This window comes from Heterodontus francisci, chromosome 14 (assembly GCF_036365525.1).
Source record: "Heterodontus francisci isolate sHetFra1 chromosome 14, sHetFra1.hap1, whole genome shotgun sequence".
Lineage (NCBI taxonomy): Eukaryota > Metazoa > Chordata > Chondrichthyes > Heterodontiformes > Heterodontidae > Heterodontus > Heterodontus francisci.
In genome coordinates, this window is record NC_090384.1 from 35,709,043 (window position 1) to 35,731,872 (window position 22,830).

General features: G+C 43.3%; 1 protein-coding gene across 1 annotated transcript in view; it reads right to left on the reverse strand.

The window, feature by feature from the left end:
• Positions 1-7,403: 7,403 nt before the first annotated feature.
• LOC137377281 (potassium voltage-gated channel subfamily KQT member 1) overlaps positions 7,404-22,830 on the reverse strand; it is an 889,621-nt gene continuing 874,194 nt past the window's right edge. The window contains exon 16 of the mRNA XM_068046827.1: positions 7,404-8,933. Coding sequence (XP_067902928.1) covers positions 8,733-8,933 — 201 coding nt within the window. The 3' untranslated portion in view covers positions 7,404-8,732. The remainder of the gene's footprint in view (positions 8,934-22,830) is intronic.

Sequence of the window (22,830 nt, forward strand, 5' to 3'; positions counted from 1 at the left end):
GAGCACTGGGGTCAATCAGGCAGGACCCAGTGAGAGGGGACAGGGGTTGGTGAGGGTAGGCAGTGCCGTTGCCGCAGGGGAAGCCATTGCCACCAGCGGGCCCCTCCATGGGCCAAAGAATGCCCAAAAAAGAAGGGCCTCCCCCCTGATACTAGTGAAGTCCCCCCTCCCTGCCACAGGGGGAATGCCAGCAGAGGTGGGAAGTGGCCCTAAATTGGCTACTAAAGTGGCACAATTGGGTTCTGGGCAGGAGGGCTGTCCGCCACCTTCCCCGCTGCTGGCAAGATGGCATGGCAACAGGAAGATGACAGGCATGCCACTTGCCGCCTTCCCATGCTCTTGCCAGTCTTCCCGCCTCCCAGCCTGTCTCGCACCAGGGACTGGATTTTATGGACCCTCCCAAGGCAGGGTCAGAGGTGGGGTGGGAGGAGGCCATGGAATTGTGATGGGTGGCAGGGGGCGGTGGGGGTTGTAGGGCCCTTCGCCATACTGTCGCCAAGTAGTTTTCCCAGGGGCAGGATTGGCTGCCAACGACCTTTCCACTGAGGCCAATTGAGGCCCTTAGGTGGCCCATTAATGGGGGGGGGGGAGGGTCGCCTCTGCCACACAGGGAGGGGACCTTATAAAATGAGGTGCCCTTCCTGCGGGCTTCTGAGGGTGTGTCCCTCCTCTGTGGGCCATGGTGGCCTTCAGCTCCACTGGCATTGGGTGCCCACCAATTCCCATGGGCTCAGCTCATCCTCCATCATGGCACACAGCTCTGTGATGGCCTTCCTGGAGTCTTTGGCGACACTGCTGCTCTGACATCTGTAGGTAGGTAAGATGCGGGTCTGTAGGCCCTCTCTGGTGGGTAAGCTCTTCTCTGTGTAGGAGGCTGGTTGTGTTCCCCTCTGCATCCTCCTCCTCCATCAATCCCCCTGCCTCTGAGACATGGCACTCCTGTTGCCCCTCTGATTCCTTCTGCCCCACAGCCTCTGGCTACAGCTCTCTCCCTCTCTGATGCTCCTCCTCACTGGAGGAACTGAAACCTGAGTGAATGAGGCCCATGGCGTGTAGATTCCCTCAATGTCCCGGACCACTTTCTAACCCTTCTTCCACCCACACAAGTGCCAGTGGCAATATACTACTCTGGCAGTATTCCCCCATAGCTCTGGCACCTTTCCCCTTCTCCCCACTGACTACGCTAATGCCCAAGCTGTTCCATGCTCCCTGCCAAGGCACACTAGTACTCATGATGGCTCCAAAGCCCCATGGTTTACGTGCAGGTCTGAAAAAATCTGAAAACCCTCATATAATTTCAGTTAATTCCCTTTTAAACAGGGTTAATTACCTGCCCATCTGGAGGTCCTCCCGCCATATGTGGATCTGGCGTGAAAACGTTGGGCTTTCGTCCCAACATCTTCTGACCCAATATTCTGACACCTCCCTGATGGTGGTTGTAATTTGACACTGACTAATAGTGTTTGTGAAACTAAGTATTTGTGTTTGTACTTTGAAACTGAGTAATGGTATTTGTGATGCTGAGTAATGGATTTAGCACTTTGACACTGAGAAGTAGTATTTTTACTGTGACACTGAGTAATAGGTTGGAATTTTAACCTAGCAACCGGAGTTCTGGTGGTGGGCTGGAAGGTTGGGGGAGGCGAGGACAGGGTGACCCCACCTTGGCACTCTGTCAGATCCCCAGTGGAGTTCCATGACGAGCATCCAATTAACTGTCCACCATCAGGGGCACCGTCCCTTTAAGGGACAAGCTCCAGCCTCCAGAGCTGATGGTCAATCACAGGGCCAGCAGCTCAGCAGTACCAACAGCACCACTGTGAGTAGTGGCCACTGACAGTACTGCAGGAGGTCTGCAGTGGGGAAGATGGAGCAGACCCCAGGATGCAAGTGAGTGGGGTTGGGGTTGCCGGGGCCAGTCAGACAGGCAGGCTGGTGCATCAGAACAACCACACAACTACCCCCAACGATCCTGCCTTCCTGGCCCCAGCGCCCCCAAAACCAACTCACCTATCTTTGTGCCATTGAGGTGCCATCTCCCTGGAGTAGCAGCCTCAGCATTGGCTACCGCTAATGGTGGCACTGCAGAGGCTGCCGAGCTATTGGCCCTCTGATTGAGTGTGGATGACGGCCATGGCGGTAGCCTCTTAATTTGCCACCACTGGCAACATGCTGCCCCGCCAGCCACTAAAATGAGCAATACGTTTTGCCTTGTGGCCTGAACTAATAGTGATTGTCCAGAGACACCCAGTAATAGTGTTTGTTACACTGAGTAATAGTGCTTGCACTGTGACATGGAGTAATATTGTTTGTACTGTGACACTGAGTAATAGTGTTTGTGACACTGAGTAATACTGCTTACCCTGTGATGTTGAGCAATAGTGATTGTCCGATGACACTGAGGTGTGTTGTTTGTACTTTGACACTGAGTAATAGTATTTGTAATGCTGAGTAATCGATTTTTACTTTGACACTGAGAAACTATGTTTGTACTGAGGCACTGAGTAATTGTGTTGGTGGCACTGAGCATTAGTTTTTGTCTGATGACACTTCGTAATTATGTTAGTACTGCGACGCTGCATAATAGTTTTGGTACTGTGAAATGAAGTAATCATGTTTGTGACACAGAGTAATAGAGTTTGTACTATGATATAAGTAATAATATTTGCACTGTGACACTGAGTAATAGTGTTTGTGAATCTGAGTAATAGTGTTTGTGCTCTGACACTGAGTAATGGGCCAAAATTTAACCGGCACGCTGTGAGTCCTACCACTGGGACTGAATCCAGGTCCTGAGCCTGAACAGATGAGAGGCGGGACTGCAGAGAGGATTCTACCAGCGGTGGCCAATTATGGACTGCAGCCCATCTCTCTGAGCTGTCGGCCCAATCAGAGGACCAGCAGCTCTGTAGCACTAGCGTCAGAGGTGGCCACTGCTGAAGCTGCAGGGAGAAGGAGAGGCCGCCTCCATGTTGAGGTACCTTCAAAGGGCCGGTGGGAATTTCTTTTGATGTGCCAGTGCCAGGCAGGCAGCCCCTCCATTGGCATCATCACAGCATCGGGTGGGGGGAGGACAGCCATTGCAGCCATGGGTCCCCTCCATGGGACATGGAGCCCCTGAGGAGAAATGCTCCCCCAGTAAGTCTCTTGGAGGCCACTTCGATGCACCTGGAGGTCTCCCAAGCAGCTGGGGGTCATTCTGATGCAATTGTATTTGTCAGACTGTTTAAGTGTATTTGCACTGTGACACTGAGTAATACTGTTTGTGGCACTAATTAGTATAGTATGTCATGGAGTAATATTGTTTATACTGTGACAATGAGTAATTATGTTTGTACTCCAACGCTGCATAATAGTGTTTGTACAATGAAACTGAGTAATAGTGTATGTAACACTGACTAACGGTATTCGTACTGTAACACTGAATAATAGTGTTTGTCCTGTGATGCTGAGCAATAGTTTTTGTGATACTGAGTAATAATCTTTGTACTGTAACACTGAGTAATTATGTTTTTGGCACTGAATTTTAGTTTTTGCTCTGTGACGGAGTAATGTTAGTACTATTGCACTGGGTAATTGTATTAGTGATATGGAGTAATAATGTTTCATGACATTGACTAATAGTGTTTGTACTGGAGCACTGAGAAATATGTTTTTCATGCTATATTATAGTGATTTGTACTGTGACACTGTAATACTCTTTGTGACACTGAATAATAACATTTGTATTGTAACACTGAGTAAAATTCTGACTCTGCTATGATGCCCGAGTAATGTACTATGTGTACTGTGACACACTGGAGTAATTCTAACCTAATCCATTGGTTGGGAAACTTACAGGATTGAACTGGATAAATATTTTATATTCTGTCCAATTTTACTTCACATTGACTCCAATGGCAGAAAGGCAGAGATGGACACAGGGAGAAAGACAGACAGATTAAGACCAGACTTGATCAAGTGGAATCAAACAATTAAATGTTTTTTTTAAAGCAATTAAGCTTTAATTAGAGAATGACTCTGATTAACAATATTTTGCAAATCCTGCAAATTAGATGTAAAAAGTCAAATATGATCAGTAAATAAGTGTAACATTGAAGGAATGAATGTGTTCGAACAGTTAAATAAGTGGATTGATTTTGCTGAGATGATAATTTCATTTGATGTTAAGAAAAATATCATTGAAAATCAGGCTGCATGTATCCGAGATTTTTGGTTTTATTGAGACATGATACCAAACCGGTGTCTTCAAATTTACATACAATATCTGAATTAAAAAAGGTATTTTTATAAAATTGACCTTATAAATCACAGCATGAGTCCCAGCTGATTTGTTTCATAGTTGCATTTGAATATTTGAGCAGCCCATTCGAACTGGATTGAAATGAAGAAAGCAAAAAAAAAGCCTAACAAATCACTGTAACCATACCCTACTACAACACAGAAAAGCAGTGAGAGAGCCAAAGAAGAGCAAAGAGGAAAGGTGAGGAGAGGAAGAAGGAAAGGAAAGAGGTGAAGAGAGCGAGAGAAAGAGAAGGGATAGTGGAAAAAGATATGCAGAGGAAGAGAAAGGGGAAACAGACAGAGGGAGAAGGAACAGAGAGCTGGGGAAAGAACCAGAAGGAGGGAAAGAAGGAGGTGATATAGAGAGAAAAGAATAATAGACAAAAAAGCAAAGTGAAGAAGGGAACAGGGGAGAGAAAGGAGGAAGAAGAGAAGGAGGCTGACAGAGAGAGAGACAGAAGGGATTTGAGGGAGAAAGAAGATGGATAGAGAAGAGTAGAAAGGCAGAAAGAAGATCAGAGGAGAAAGAAGTCGAGAGTGGAAAGTGATCTGTCAACCCATTCTACATTATTATAACAATGTCTTTAACTGAATCAACCTCAGTTGAGAAGGAAAATTTATAAAAATTGTAAGAAACCCCAGGCTGTAAATATCAGTAGAAAATCTAATATATATAATCTATGTTTTTATACATACACATAAAAGAATTCTTCATTCATTTTGTTGATTGACATGTCGGTTTCCCTAGTACAGATCTTTTTACACAGTTTCTGTACCCCTGGCAGGCACTAAGTGACTTCAATCTTAAAAAGAAAACTATTAGGTATAGTGCTATGTGCAATCGTCATGGCATCATTTATAAGTTTGAGATGTACTGGACTTCACTGAATTCCATTAGCGCCTTGAAATATCATCAGTTCCCTGGATGGCTGATCCTTTGAACTATATTTATATTTGACACAGTGGCTTCCTCTTCATATTACATGTCCCCCCTTTCTCATCCCTCAAAATGATAGTAAACATGAATCAGCAATACGGAAGGTCTATTCAAGTCTGTCCATATTTAAATTCAAGGGCTAGTTTTTTTTATTTCAGTCAAGTACTCTTCTCCCTTTGTTATTGCCAGTGGGGAGCGGGGGGTGGGGGAAGTGGGACGCAATGGGTCGATGGCATACACACCCTCATTTGAATGGCTGCAGCATAATTAAAACCTTCAGCTGGGACTTTCAATCAGTAAACAAAACCAATGATTATCAACACATGCATTAGGCCGGTTTAGGATAAACAAGATAATAAAGTGGCTATGTGCAGGAATATTGCAGGGTCCCACTGGGGAATATAAAAGGGATACCATGAAATGATGTTAGACAAAGATGTGCGTGGATCGCATTGGCTAAAAACGTCTAAGTGAGAAATATACAGTAATCAGTCCACTGGACTTTGTTAAATTCCACCCCCCCCCCCCCCAACAACCCCACAGCAACTCCTACCACTCCTGAAGGCATTAAAGCGGGCTGGATTCTAGTTCCACATAATTGGTTCCAAGTGTGAACGAATGTGGACAGTGAGGCTGGATTTTCCGCTTTTGTGGAATCCTGCTGCATCTTGGTCCACCACAATGGTACTCTGTGGACAATTTTATGAGATTGGGGGTTGGGGGGGTCAGGCTATTTAGCATCATTTTGTTAGATTCCCTGGCCTCTATGCGGAGCTGTGTCTGTAGGCTAGGTGCAGATGAAAGAAAACTTTTCTCCAATTTTTATTTTTGTAAAAGCGCCTCAGGTTGAAAGCGTCAACTCCTCACCTGTTGCTCATCGAATCAATGGTCTCCAGGAACACACTCATGCCTCCGGGGCCCAATGTCATAAAGGCACAAATGATGGAAAGTGTACTGTGTGACATATTGCCAATTTTTGCATCTAATCATCATACACCTGTCAATTCGGTTTGACGCATTATATACCTGACTTCTGCCAGAAGTGGCAGGATAAACAGAAACCAGAGGAGTGGCTCCAAAAGAATATTCTGCTGCATTTATTTGCAGTTGTGTTGTGGAGCTCGCAGCAAATCTTGTTATAAGTCTTGACAAGCAATTTGGCCATGATGGGCATCGCATTTGAGCTTGATCCTGATTTCGCTGTGCGGTTCCTAGCAGAGGTCAGTAGTTAATAATCAGCAAATATAATTGATATTTTTGTCCCCCTTTCCTAGTTCAGGGGTGTGGAAGTAAATTGACACATTCTCTAACTGTTGGTCCCTGATTAAGGTCAGTGCAGACTGGGCAGCGAACCCTGGAACTTCCTGCACTGTCTGACTCAATACCATACCACCTATACACCATGGAAGTAAAGTTGAGCTGCGGTGGTGGAGGATCACAAAATGGGCAGTAGCAAATTGATTGCCTATTATACATCCTGCTTAATCTTCCTTTCCATTGACTCAATGGGGCAGGGTTTACGAGCTCTAATGAAAGGTCATCGAGCTGAAACATTAACTCTGTTTCTCCCTTCACAGATGGTGCCAGACCTGCTGAATATTTCCAGTTTTAATTTAAGGGACAGGGTTTATAACAGGCAGCCTCCATTACCGCCTGTTTTCTGTCTCCCCCACCAGTTGAGATCTCATGCTGCTAGCTCTGTATCACTGGAGTAATCATCTGATTGGTTGCTGCCACATAGCAACAGTAATTCCTGTAGCTTGCAGTCACACACCAGATTGGTGATTGGCTACTGGTAAATAAACTCGTGGGCCTTTGGTTTTTGTAGGACCTGCTTGGCTGGTCAGTGTCACAAATCCCAGATTTGGATATCCAGCACACTAGGAAGGTGAGTTCAATTTCAACCTGGCATGTTATGGGATCTCTCTCAGAGGGGATTGGTACGTTGGAATCACCAATAGCCTCTATTTTAGGGCAGGAAAGGGGGTATTTTTCACCTCCCCCATTTGGGCACTAAGCTGGCAGAGAGGGTGGATCTGTTTCCTACCCAAGCGATGAAAGTGAAAATGAGCCCTGAGGTTTCAAGCGTAACTGAGTGTTGCCTCATGTCTTTCTTCCCTATTCCACCACAGTACTTGACAACTGCTACACTGTGACTCCATTAAGACACAAGTATTAGCCACAGAAAGGGGTGGGGGCGGGGGAGTTTTGACTTTGTGCAATGGTATAAAACATGTGATAGTGAATTGGGCCATTTTACATCACTCACGGTTGAACTCAATGGAAATAAAAAAATCAGGAGAGATGTAAAATGTTATACTCCTACCCGTTTTACACTATTGCACAAAGTCAAAATTCCTTCAGTGATTTTCCTTAAAATCATGCAAGGAGTCATCATTTATAAACACAACCATGCTTCACTTTATTCGTAGAGGGAAGCTGAATATTATTAGCTGTAAAATGTTGGACTGCCAACCCTGAGGATCATTGGAAAGGGAGGTGAGGGAAACCAAACAGGCCCTGGGCTGCCCCACATTAATAACTCACATGTCAGTCATGAAGTTATACTGACAGTGACTGGGAAATAGTTTACAGTCATGACCATCTCAACTGTCCCAGCCAAAAGGAGAAGTGTGGCTCAGACTATACCAGCCCACTCGCCTGAAGACATTCAAAAATAAAATGGGGAAGGGAAACTAAGTACAATAATCTGAGTGATCTCAAGTGTGGAGCACTTCAGTCTATGAGAAAATGCACACATCCCGGTCCTGAAAAAACACCAATCCAGCCTACCTGGAATGAACTGGGCAAATGGGCAAAAAGATTTTAGGAACTCATTGGAAGACACCGACCCATCGTGCCCTGGGAAATTTATCCAACATTGATTTTGCCTGAGTATCATCACTTTGGTTGGTATACCTGCACAGTTGAATGCACATGGGAAAAGAGATGGGAAGTTTTCACAATTAAATACATTTTAGGCTGCCACTGAGAAGGTGGGAGAAGAGTGCATACATTACACTGAAACTGAGCTTCAAGAGCTCACACTTCTTTCCTCGATCGTACAATGTTTTTATTTTTGCAATTTAAACCTCAGGTCTATTCTAAAAAGGATTACAATTTGCCTTAACATTGTGTGCTATTGGTCTTTTCCTGTTATCTTACAGGCTGTCCAAGCATAGTCTTCACTTTTGCCTAAACGAGCAACGAGAAGAGAGTTTGAAATGCGGTCGGGAGGTGTCCGAGGCTTGGGAGAGTGGTATGAAGAACTCTTTCTTTGCGAAACTGGTGAGATCTGTAAACCAGAATCATAAGGGATGCTTAGGCCAAGAAAACTTTAACAGTCTAATGGTGGCTGATTTCAAGTTTCATTCACTTCTTCAGTATTTTGTCAGCCTCCCGAGGTTTGTGCCAGTTATGTGCATAGCCTTGAGGCCTATCTTACAATATCCAACAGGTCTCTTGCAATCTCATGAATGCTACTAAATTTGAAAAAGTAGAGGAACAGAGATCAGGCCACGTTATCTTGGTCTTTCCTATGCACGGTCAGCTGCTCGTAGCTGGGTAGGGAGCTATGTGTCGACACAATAGCTTGTATAATGGTTCCCTCTGCCCGAGGCTCAGCCTGCATGTGTGGCTGTCCCTGTTGGTTGGCAACCAGATGCTGCAACATATCTGTGATGGTGTTTAACTTCTGATCCATGTGCGCAACCTGGTTGAGAAAGGAAACACAGTCACTCAGTGGGAACTTGGCAAAAGATGCAGAAACAGAAAGAACATGTTTGTAGTTAGCTGGCTTTAAAACACATTATTATCACTCCGTATTTGCATATTTAGTTAAAAACAATTGAAGTTGCTTTGAAGTGTAGTCACTGTTGTAATGTTGTAAAGTAGGAAATACAGCAGCCAATTTGCACATAGCTGGCTGAATTTGGTGGCGCCAGCGGAGCTCCTGACGGCGGGCCAAAAGGCCATTTGGAGCACTGCTGGCGCAATTGTACAGCACTCGGGCAATAAACAGCCCAGCGCCTGGATCCCCGTCCCTTTAAAGCCTCCAAGGCTGGCCAACCAGATCGGCAGTGCCACTGGAAGCACTGGAGCCTGGAACCAAGGTGGGCATAGTGCAGGGGGAGGGGGGTTAATATAGGTGGCGTTGTTCCCGGCAGGCAGCCTCCCATGGAGGAGGGCCCCCCTGCCCCCCGAGGCCCGCATAGAGCTTATATCCTAGTGGCGGCAGAAAGACGCCCTTAATAGGCCACGTAAGGGCCTCAATTGGCCTCTGGGCAGGAAGGCCGTCGTCAGCCTTACCCGCCCCTGACTAAATTCCGGTATAATGGGAAGGCGATGGGCCTCCATCCCCTGCCTCCCATCACAATTCTATGGGCCGCCCTGCCTCTGAACCAATCGTGGGGGGCAATAAAATTCAATGTGGCAAGTTCCACTATCAGCAATGTGATGGTGCTGTTGGTTGAGGGAGAGATGGTGCCCAGGAACCGGGGGGAACTCTGCTTCCTTTCTTCAAAATAGCACTGTGGGATCTGAGTCCGCATGAGATGACAGACGCGGACTCGGTTTAAAATCTCATCCGAAGGACGACACCTCCAACAGTGCAGCCCTCCCTCAATACTGCACTGCAGTGCCAGTCTGGACTTTGTGCTCAAGTCTCTGATCAGGGATCTACCAGGAGTAATTCCATTTGATGATCAGAGGTCAAGCCTGCTGCTGTGAATTGCTATTGGCTAAAAGATCTACATCTGTTAAATCTCAGTTGGTTGAGAAGGAGAGATTTGTACCAAAGTCCCAATGGTTAGGAGAAATTTGGGGCGATTTTCCACTTAACAACAGCTGGGGAATGCTCAGTTCTCAGGTGCAGCAAAGAGGGAAAAGGAGAGTCCGATCCTGAATATGGAAATTGGCCCTGGAGGTAAAGTCTTATTGGGCCTCGGCGTATGAGCTTGTTACTGACCCTGGCGCCACATACACCAATTCCACTTCAAGTTTAAACGGAGATGTTGCAGATGTTGCAATGCTAATAGTACAAGAGGGGTTGTTTCTAGCCTCATACCTCCCTTCTCCTCAGCTGACCACTGGATGATCCAAGTGGGAGCACCTGCAGAAACCTGGTATTTGGGCTTGTGTCAGGATCCTGAGGACCAGAAAAATCTGTGGGCATCCTGGAAGCAGCCTGAATCCTATGATCAGAGGCAGGCAAGTGCAGAGTGTCACTATCACTCTCCAAAAGACCTCTTCAGTCTCAGCAGCATGGGGCGTAATGGCAGGCCTCTTGGGATTTCTACCCTGCTTTCCAATTCTAGGCCCAGCCAGGGATCGGTATGCTGGGAGTGGACATGGATAAGTCCTGGGCCAGGAGATCTGAGTAGAGCTCTGCTCCGACAGGTACAGTGCACCTCAGGCGTGTTGGGTACCGAGCAAGGAGGGGAGGCCTGCCTTTTTGTGCCCACCTCTGCCAAATCCCTTTGGCAACACCAATTCTGATTCTCTAGCCTGATTTTAACCTAACTCATCTGGTTTGTCTTCAACGGGGTATGAAATTAGGCAGGATGTACAAGATGCACCCGACCTAAATTCGTCCCACTCCCGTCTGGCAGGTTAGGTTAGAATCAAAGCTCCTCCATCTTAAGTAGGAAAGTCAAGACTTCTGTTGGGCAGCATTCTAATATTTCCAGACAATCCTCTCTTGATCCATTTTGGATCATGACTGGTGAAAGTCTTGGTGAAACCAATAAAGTGTCTTTCTCTTCACAAGGCCAAAAGGCAAGTCTCTGCATTTGTGCACAACCAAATTAATATTGACTTCACAATGTACAGAGTTTTGAGCATGTAATCTAGGCTGACACTTTAGTGCAGTATTGAGAGAGTGCTGCACTGTCAGTGTGCTTCCCCGTTGAGATGTTAAAGTCAGGCCTGCTCCCATTGGACAGGTTAGGTTAAAATCAGGGCTGAAGGGGACAGTTCAGACTTCTGCTCAAATAATACCAAGTAGGAAGGCAGATTTTGAAGAAGAGTATCATGGCTAGCACTTTGCCCTCAGCCAACACTACTGAACATATTATCTGAGTCATTAATCTCATTCCCATTCATGGGACCTGGCTGCATGCAAATTGGCTGTTATGTTTGTCTACACTACAACAGTGCTCACACTTTAAAAATACTTAATTGGCCACGAAGCGCTTTATGTTCCTACGGATGTGAAAGGTGCCACATAAAAACAAGTTTTTTTTTAGTGGCTTCTTAAGAGCTGCAGATTAGGAGCTGCTTAAGTAGGTCTCATGCAATGATGCAGTGGGATTGCCAGGGCACTGGAGAAAGAAGCGAGTTATGTTCCAGATTGATACTAATCTGCAGGAGTGTTAAACTCAGATAAGAATCCGCACCCCCCTCCACCCGCACCCCCCCCTCACCACCTCCCATGAAAGGAAGTCTCTAAGCAGCTGCCTCTGCATTATTTGTGGAGAGTTAAATATAGCAAGAGAAAGATCCTCTCGATTATACCATTCAGGTACAGGATGAGAAACAAAGAGTCTGAGGAAAGGAAATTAAACCAAAAAGGCAGCAGCTATGTGTTTATTCAGATGCAGACAGTATAGGACAAGGAGCATTTGAAGACATTAGACTGAGATAGGCAGAAAGTGCCAATGAATTAGGCGACATCTTATAACCAGCACAGAGTTCAAGGCACCAGAGTGGGATAATGAGTTGATAACAGCCATTTAGCACATTCCCTACCTGCAACCCCCACCCGCCAACTGTAACCACATGGTGCACTTTTTTGATAGGCAACAGAGTGTAAAGGTATTTCTACATTTCTTCCACCACTCTCACAGGCAGTGCCTTCCAGGTCATTACCACTATAAAAGCTACTTCTTTGGCCAAGCTTTTGGTCACCTGTCCTAATATTTCCTTATGTGGCTCAGTGTCAAATTTTGTTTGCTAACACTCCAGTGAAGCACCTTGGGATGTTTTACTATGTTAAAGTGCTATATAAATGCAAGTTGTTGTTGCTGTACATTAAACAGTGAAATCAAACTACAATGGACCGACTTAGGAGTATTTTCTCTTTCAATCTTGCTTAAGTCAAACCTTTTTCTGTTGATCTTCCCAGAGTATATACAAATTACAGATGGTAACATATTTTCCCAAGACCCAGTCATTTTCCCCATAACCTGCCCAGGTAATTTATTTTTGCTTATAGAAAATAGGTTTTATGAAAACAAGAGAGTCAATAGGCAGACAATTTCACAATGCTGGAGGTGGGAGAGTTAGCATTGTTTGGCCAGGTGTACCAGAGGGATTAACATTCTGCCTCTGTTGCAGGCCAATGCTTGCAAGCTACTTTAATTACCAGCTAAACTGGGACCTGGGACCAGGTGCAAATCCTACTCCTGCTGCTTTCTTTTGAATACCAGGCTGTCACACATGAAGTCCATAACACTGTCAACAGTTTAATGTTGATGTTCGACGTCAATGCTGTAATGGGAATTGTGTGAAAATGGGACTCCTAATTTTACTGGACACACTAGGGATGGTTGCTTGAATAAGTGACTTTCTGAAAGGGAACCTTGCCAACTGTACAAACGAATGGGGAGAGAAGGGCTACCTGCAGTTTTCAGGCCATTGAAATGAACGCAGAGTGCGCCTGCAATTTCCCAATATGGAATGTCGATGGGTGTGACTTACCACTGGCAGTGAGACTTGGAAAACTGAACCCACTGTGTAGGCAGAGCTCCTTAAACATTGCCACTCTCATCCTATTGCCAAAAATGATTCTGCAGTTGTCTCTTGTGGAATGCTACAATTGGCTTCAATGATCCTTGGATGTGGAAGGAAATCCATCACTTTTTAAAAAATTTATTCATTTGTGGGATGTGGGTGTCGCTGGCCAGGCCACCATTTATTGCCCATCCCTAATTGCCTTTGAGAAGGTGGTGGTGAGCTGCCTTCTTGAACTGCTGCAGTCCATGTGAGGTAGCTACACCCACAGTGCTGTTAGGAAGGGAGTTCCAGGATTTTGACCCAGCAACAGTGAAGGAACAGCGATATAGTTCCAAGTCAGGATGGTGTGTGACTTGGAGGGGAACTTGCAGATAGTGCACTCCTTATTGCTGTCCAGTGAGTCCTGCTGGAAGTGTACGCATATGGGCATCAGATGAGGGCAAGGCAGAACTAGGCTGTCATGCCACTATTGTCGAATTGCCGATCAACACTCACTGTCAAAGTGAATGATGAAGAACAGCCACTTGGGCAAAGGACCAGAAGATAACTAGCACCCCCGCTATCCTGTAGTATGCTCTCCAGCATGAAGTCAACACCTTCAGAAGAGGAAGGCAATGGATACAACTGGGGAAAAGTAAAGAAAGACTTTATATAATGCCTTTCACAACCTCAGAACATCCCAAAGCACTTTACAGCTGATGTAGTCAATGTTGTAAGATAGGAAATACAGTGGCTAATTTGCACACAGGTAGGTTCCACAAACCACAATATGATAATGACCAGACATTGTTTTCAGTGATGTTGGTTGAGGGATAAAATTTTGGTTGAGACACCGGAGAGAACCCCCCCCACCCCCTCTTCAAAATAGTGCCATGGAATATTTTACACCCACCTGAATGATTACTGTCCAACCTGTGAACATTGGCCCAGGTATAGGATTTTTGTATGAGAGATTAATCTGGAGAAGCAAGTCAGGAAACGAACTATTAATTCTTCTCACCCTTTTGACAAATGCATCTCAGGATGTTGCTAACCGCTTTATCGCCAATGAAGTAGGTTTGAGGTGTAGTCACTATTGTAACGTAGAAATAGGCTTCCAATTTCTCATGCACAGCAAGGTTCCAAAAACAGCAATGTGATGATGACCAAATAATTTGTCTTTTTAGTGATTTTGGTTGAGGGATAAATATTGGGGGAGAACTTTCCTGTTCTTCAAATAGTGGATTCTCTGAATAAGTGACTTTGTGACAAGGAACCTTGCTAACTGGCTGTGCATATCTTTTACATCCACCTGTGAGAACAGATGGGGCCTCTGTTTAACATCTCATCTAAGAGATGCAGCTCTGACAATGCAACACTCCCTCAGAACTGCACTGGAGTCTCACCCTAGATTATATACTCAAGTCTCTGGAGTGGGACTATGAACCCATGACCTTCTGACTCAGAGACAAGAGTGCTACCACTGAGCCACAGCTGACACCAAATAATTGAATAATAACTAGCTGTGAAATAAATCATACTGTTTAGCAAAACAACACTACAATTGCAGTGTTTCTATACTCTCTGAGGCTGTGTTTAATTTTCAACAGCACAAATGAAAAGTACAGAGGAAGTGTTTAAAACTACATAGGATCAGAAGGCTCTGCTGTTTCAGGCCTGTCATTTTAGGTTTTTTCTCTTTCTCTGAGCAGAAGCTCCATTGTAGTCAATGGTGGAGCTTGGATTTCAATCAGAGGAAGCCCTGAAAAGGAACATTCAGCCTGTGCCCACAAGTCTGACTCTGCACCTTCCCCTATTTACATCTCATATTTCACTAGACAGCTATGTGGCAGGTCACTGCATTGGAATGCTTAAACATTACAGGTGCTGATTCTTCTACTATTGAATTTTATGCCTATTGGTAACTCCTTTATCTACCCAGACCAGCAAAACAAAAAAACATCTGTTCATCACACACACACATTATTCACACTGGATATATATTGCACACTAATTTTACTCTCCAGGTATGCTGCACACACAGACACCATAGGGCCAATTTTCCTGTTCCTAATCCCACTTCCTGGGATGTAACAGGCAGGAAGAATGGGTAGGGTTCAATTATGCCAGGTCTTCACCTCTTGTGTGCATGCCTTAAATTAGTTGGTAGCACTCTCACCTCTGAATCAGGTGGTCGTGTGTTAAAGTCCCACTTCAGGAACTTGAGCACATATTCTTGGACGACATAACTATGATTTGCATATATATATATATATATATATATATATAGTGATCTGAGGCAGGGGGGAGTTGGGTGATGTAACAAAGGCAATCTTAGCGATCTAGTGAAGGCAAAGATATGTTGTCAGAAGCTCATCTCTGGGTCAAATATGACATCAAGATTGCAAAAAGTCTGGTTCAGCCCCAGATAGTTGCAGGGAGAATGATGGAGTCGGTGGTTAGGGAACAAAGTTTGTGGCGGGGCTTGTCCAGTGTAGTGGTGCATTAACTATCCCAATGCATTACTTGAAGAACAACATGGATTTGCTCCATGTCCTGGACAATATTCTTCCCCCAACCAGCACCACTAAAATTGTTTAACTGGACATCCATTTTATTGCTGTTTATGGGATCTTCTGATGCACAAAATGGCTGCTGAATTTGTCAACATAATGACAGTCACTGCATGTCAAGGTAATGCATTGCATCTGAAACACTTTGAAATGTTTCTGAAATGTCATAAGGTATTCTGAAATGCAAGTCTACCTTTCTCGATTAAAATAGCAGGAAGAAGAATTTGATATAAGCCGTTCATTTCGCTAATCAAATGTTTTTTCATAGATCATATTCCACGCTTTTCTGATAGAGTCACAGTTCTCCATTTCATAGCTGACATTGTGTTGTTCAGAGAATCACTTGACAATTTTCTACACTCCATTCACCATTTTGATGTTAGATGTAGTCAATCTCATAGAAAACCGCAGGGCTGTTTATATGAATGCACACCCCTGGCGGGGATCCTTGCTCATTGGAAGTTCATAATCAGAAAGCTTCTGTCAGCTGACCCATGTTTTTCCATCATAAAATCATGCCTCATATGCTAATCACCACACATTTGTCATTACCGATTACAAAATGGGCTCCCCCAAATGCTCAGTTGGTTAAGGCACTATCTAGTGCGAACCCGGAAGGTCTCACACATTAAGTGTTGCTGCTTGGATGAGGGGCGGGAGAGCAGATAATGCTTCTGGAGACTCAGTGCCTTGAGGAGGGGATAACATTGGAAAAGAAACAATAATGAATGGGTGGCCTGCTGCTGACGTGCCCTGATTATACTAAAACTTTATGGCAACAAAAGAGATGCTGCTATCGTATACTACATTGATGGAGGTACAGGAACAGGTCACCGATCTGCCCTGTTACCCTCTGGAGGTGCATGCTCATGCAAAAATAAAATAAAATGGGGTAACATTCCTCACAAAAAGGAAATGTTCTTTAATTATTGTACAATATAGCAATGTACTGATGCTTTGGGCAGACCACCATCAGTTCATCTAATCTACTATTTCAATCCTTAAAATGGTCTTAGGACTCATACCCTGTATTTACTTGGCCTTCTCCTACCCATTTGGAACTGGAAATGTTATTTTTAACAACTATCATCACTTTCTGTTCCAAACCTGACTGGTAATCTGTTTAACAATTCTACATCCTCACTTCAAAATGTCACGTAAATTTCCATACCCAAGAACATGTTAGTGACATCTATGAAATCCTCCATCCCTTCCCCCTCCTCACCATCCCTTCCCCCTCCTCACCATCCCATCTTCCTTGATATGCAGAGACCAAAATTGAGCCCAGTACAAAATGAGGTGGCCTCATTGAGGAGAGGTACAACTATCACATCAACTCCTTTAACTGAAAGATGCTATATAAATGATTAAGCCTTCAATTCTAACATTCAGAATTATCTAATAGTTCGCAACTCTGCTACCATTTTACCTTTTAGCTGTAAAAACAGTCAAACAACAGTGACTTAGTAGATCCACCACTTTCCTGTCCTCAGATACCACTGCCATTTGAAAATGGTCCAGTTTCCCTCTATAGCCTCGTCTGGCCTTGAAATGCTGAAAGCAAGCTTTGTTATTCACTTTCATATTTTTCACTATATATCCCTCTCATTTTCCCTCTTTTTATCTTGTATCAGTTTTTCATCATTCCTCCACTTGATTTTAAAGTTCTCTCTTTTCTGTTCCTTTCTTGTCCAGTTACAATTTTATACACCCTTCATCTTCCATGACTTCCCTTTAATCCACGTCAGTTTTACTCTCATTTTTGGTTCTTGACCTTTTTCTGGGATAAACTGACATTTTGTGTGACAAAAACTATGTAATTTGTGAAGGTTTAGTTACTGCCGTCTCTTTCAATCAGTTGCTGAGCATAAGTAGTTTTTAACTGCAGTTTAGATCTCTGTTACATGATTATTTTGATACACATACTACGAGGTCAGTTCAGACTGGGTTTGTGAACTGTTGGCTTGCAGGGAGGAACTAGGCAATCTTTGAAACAACATAGACAGTGTGACTTCTTCTGTTAAATCAAAAACAGCCAATTATTTTGAATCGAATTGTCCCTGAAAAATCCAAACAAGCCATGGCAATTGGGGAAAGTGCTAATTTAAATACTGGATTTGTTTCAATGAGTTGAGTTTTCGGAAATATTTTGAACCAATTGGAAACTTCATAGGACAAGATAAGTTAACCCCCATGGTCAAAAAGGATTACACAAAAGAAAATGACTTTTACAAATTGTATCAGTAAAATAACAGTTTTTTTATTAGATTGTGATTTATTTTTGTTATTTTGTCTATTCAAGGAGTGAGTTAAAAGACTTTCTACTTTCAATATACATTGCTATTAATTCCATTTGCTTGCTTTTCCCATTTTATTACTTTCAGGCAGCATTCCACCCCTCCCCCTACCACCCATAACATCCACTCTCCTAGAATTTAATTAGTTTTTCTGATTAACATTATCATTTATTACTTATTACTCCCTCATTAGTTAGAAGCAAATTCAAAATGATTCTCCCTCTGACAGGTTACCTCACGTACTTTTTTTAATCTAAGTACTTCAGTAAAGATTATAACACATACAGATTGCTCACATATGTCTTGTCTAAGTCAGGAAGGTTAATATCCTCAGTGACTACAACTGAAACCTCATCATCTCATGTTTTTTTTGACCTCTTAAAACACCTCCATTTTATTTAGTGGTCTCCTATAATATTTTTCTACTACTAACTAATTCCTCCTATCTTCCAGATAAACCCAAAGAGACTGTTGTCAGGAACCTCCCTTGATAAGCTACCTCAACATTTTTTTCCTTCTTTATTCTTCCTGAATCAAACTCTGCAGTTTTGTCTGCCAATCATGTTCTTTAAACAGCAGATTTCAGTTGCATTTATAATAAGCATTAGGTCCCTATTACCATCATTTCTAATTTATCCGTTTTATTTTTCATACTCTTGGAATTCATGTCAATACATCTGATATCATTCCTTGCTTTCCTTGCTGTATCTGCCTGACTCCATTCCAATAATTGGCTCACACTAGGGTTTTGTTCCACTCCTGGTTTGAAATTCAGCCCAACTCTTTTTTTTTTTAGCTTAGGTGAAGGCTGTTCCAGTAGTACAGCTTCGGCTTCCCTCAGAAATGGTCCCATTGGGACAAAAAATTGTGCCTTGCTCTCCTACACTCATTCATCTGCCAAATTTATCTCTCCCTGATGTGTCCAGCATGTAGCATGAGCAGTAAATCCTGTGATTACTAACCTGTTCTTCCTTTTCTTCAGTCTTTTGCCGAGCTTCTGAAATCCTTTTTAGGACCTTTGTTCTACAACTACCTATGTCTGACTCCCATATGAGCCAAGTACCTCTCTTTCATTTTATCCAACCAACAGTCAAGTGCATTCAGCCTGGCACAGGGGAAGCAACATACCATCTAAGAATCTCGGTTGTGCTTGTAGTAAATTCTATTTATCCCTCGCAGTTTGGAGTCTCTATAACTAAAGCAATTCTTTTAATCTTGTCTGTTCCCTTTATGCAAAAAATAGCTGCCGTAAGCCATTATCCTGCTTATGCAGTTCCATACGTGCCCACTTCCTGTGCTGAAAATCTGTCAGACAACTTTAGTTCCACAGGCTCCCTCTGTTTCCTACCTACTCTCTTTATAAGCCCTCAGCACTTCCATACGATACTGTTTGGTGCACTGCCTCCCATTGTTGCACTGGTGACAACCTCATGAAAAGTATTTCAGATACTTTGGTTCCTCATGTAGACTGCACAGTGTAGCTAGTTGGACCTTGAGCCTAACCAATCATTTTCATGAGGGATTCAATTAGTCAGCATCTCATGCAACATTCCTCCCCTCACCCAACAGAGACTTTGAGGATTCAGCATGGCCTACATCAAGCATTCACATGCACTATTAGGCTCTTCAGTAAGTATTACAGATTAATTGCCCATAATTAAATGCTTACAGAGTTCCCAAAATCCAAAGATAGATTCTCAGTGTATTCTGGGAATGTTCAGGCTTTGATAAGATTATGCACCTGTCAATGACATGACTGGATAGCGTCCATTAAAGGTCTGCTGAAGACCCACTGAACAGCAAGCAGCTAATCTCAGCACAAATGGCAATGCCAAGCTTCTTGGGACAACACAACAGATCCATTTCTTTTTCTATTAATATAACCAAATGACAGCCTAACCCAATATCAATATTTACTAATAATGTAAGCCATCTGTTCACACTGAACAAGAACATTTCTCTTTGTAATTGTTTGCCAATAGTGGAAAGTTCCTAGGGTTTTATTTCAGAAGTTGATCGCTTTTTCAGTGGGTCCTGGAACCTGAATGTGGTCCAGCTGTTGCTGCAGGCACAGATTGCTTCATTATCTGAGGAGTTGCAAATGGAATTGAAAACTACAATCATCAGCAAACATCCCCACTTCTGACCTTACCATGGAGGAAAGGTCATTGATGAAGCAGTTGCAGATGGTTGGGCCTAGGACATTACCCTGAGGAACTCCTGCAGCGATATCCTGGGCTGAGAAGTTTGACTTCCAATAACCACAACCATCTTCCTTTCTGCTAAGTATGACTCCAGCCAGTGGAGAATTTTCCATCTGATTCCCATTGACTTCAATTTTGCTAGAGCTCCTTAAGGCCACACTTGGTCAAATACTGCCTTGATGTAAAGGGCAGTCAATCTCAGCTCACCTCTGGAATTCAGTTCTTTTGTCCATGTTTGGACCAAGACTGCAATGAGGTTTGGAGCTGAGTGGCCCTGGTAGAACTCAAAACTGCACATTGACAAGCAGGTTATTGATGAGTAATTGCTGCTTGATGGGACTGTTGACAACGCCTTCCATTGTTTGTCAATGATTGAGATGGGGCGGTAATTAGCTGGATTGGATTTGTCCTGCTTCTTGTGAACTGCCTAGCAAACCAATCAACTGTATCAAACCACGACCAACAGTTCAAGAATGAGGCTCCCGCCACTTTCTCAAGGAAGCTAGGCAATAAATGCTAGCCTTGCCAGTAACACCCACATCCTCAGAATAATTTCTATAAAGTACTATGGATGGTGTACGCTACAATTATCCCACCCAAAGTGTAGCACTTTAAGCACGCTTGGGACTGATTAACCCTTATCTGAATCTGGTGAGCAAGGAAAAATCTGAAGATGAAGGTGAGCTTCTGCTGCTTTAGTACTTTGCAGTCTCTTGATACTCTGGTAAGACCAGCAAACATTAACAGCACTGATATTTCTATGGTTAATATATGAAACATGCACCATGATTATTAAATCTGTGATACACCTTGAGTAGACATCATCACCAAGTGGGAGCCTATAGAAAACAAAATGAAAAAAAAACTTGCATTTATATAGCGCCTTTTACAACCTCAGGACATCCAAAAGAGTTTTACAGCCAATAAAATACTTTTAAAGTGTAGTCACTATTGTAATGCAGGAAATGCGTCTGCCAATTTGCACATAACTGGGTCCCACAAACTGAAATGAGATAAATGACCAGATAATTGATTTTATTGATCTCAGTTACAGGTCAAGTATCGGCCAGGATACTGGGTAGAGCTTCTTCAAATAGTGTTATCACCTATGCCAACCTGAAAGGGCAGATAGGGCCTCAGTTTAGCATCTTATCTGAAGGACAGCATCTCTGGCACTGGAGCACTCCCTCAGTATTTCAATGGGGTGTCAGCCTAGTTCTTGTGCTCAAGTCTCTGTTCTGGGATCCACCAGGAGTAAGTCCATTTGGTGACTAGAGATTAAGCCTGCCACCAAAGGTTGCCATGAGCTAAAAGATCTACATCTGGTTGACAGAGAGATTTGTAAGTCCCTCTTAGAAGTCTCAATGGTTAGGTGAAATTTGGGCCGATTTTTCTCTTCACGACAGATGGAAAATGCTCAGTTCTCAGGTGCAGCAAAAAGGAAAAAGAAAAGTCTGACCCTGAATTTGGAAATGAGACCCTGGAAGTAAAATCTCACTGGGCCTTGGCAGGTCTCATTTGAAAGACAGAAACTCCACTAGTTCAGCACTCCCTCAGTGCTGGACTGAGGCGTCAGCTTGGATTATGTGCTGAAGTCTCTTGAACGCAACTTGAACTCACAGCCTTTTGACAAAGGCAAGAGTGCTAACACTGAGCCAAGGCTGACACTTATATATTATACGTCAACACCACTTTCCGTGTGCTACTGAAATTGTTCTTGCAGAGCTGCTGACAATAAAACTATACCTTTTCCTCCAAATTGTGTTACAGGAGGCATATGTTTTGGGAGAGTGGGTAAAGAAACTGGCTCCTTCTACAGCTAGAAACCTCATTTGTAATGGAACCTCATGGAGTTTGAGCATTGTTGTATTGTGCATCACTAGTTTATTAAGGCTGCTGGAGTTTGACTCCTATTTGAACATTGCACATGGGTATGAAGGGGAAGTGAAAAAGTAGGAAGACATTTTTCTCTGGAGGATTCAGATGATCAAATGGGGATCTTCTTAATACTGTGTAGTGTTATTAAACAGCGTATCCAAAGGATACAACTACTATTGGAGATGGGAACTAAACTGTATGGACCTGTATTTAGGGTACTGGGTGAAGCATCATGTTATCTTAAGGGTACCTATATCTAGAATTACTGCACTGAAGGATAATCCTGGAACCATCTTCCTGGTTTTGCACTGTCAAAGAGTCTCCTGTAATATTAGGTAGAAGGTCACAGAAACTCATGGTTGTGGAGTTGAGCTGTTCTGCTGTAGATCTTGACTTTGTGTGGTAGTGTAACTTGGGTGATAGCAAGTATAGGCCAATGGAAATAAAAATTGTGAGTTATGTAAAATGGGCTGCTGATTTGCTATCAACCATCTTACACCCACACAAAGTCAGGATCTATGCCTCTGAGTTTAATATGGATACATTAACAACATGTAGCAACTTTATTAAAGTGAGCAAAAGCTTACACTAAATTAAATTTTACAGTTATTATTAACAGTGTTCCTTAAAAATTTAGCTAAATCATGGGCTAATAAACAGAGTAGCCTTCACCTTCACTGAACAAAGCATTCTTTCATTTGTAGTACATTGCATGTGACTACAATTTTGTAAACAAGACCAGTTGTGATAAATATGTATGTTCGCATACAGAGGACAGTGTGAATCTTGTAGAATATTGACCTTTCACAGACAGTCTTTGGATTTGAAGATTCCTTCCAGCAAAAGCATCTTCCAAATAATAATAAAAACTGCATTATTCTATCTGTGAAAACATGGCAATCATATGCTGTTTACCAACGCAAAGAACCAGATTGAGCTGGTTT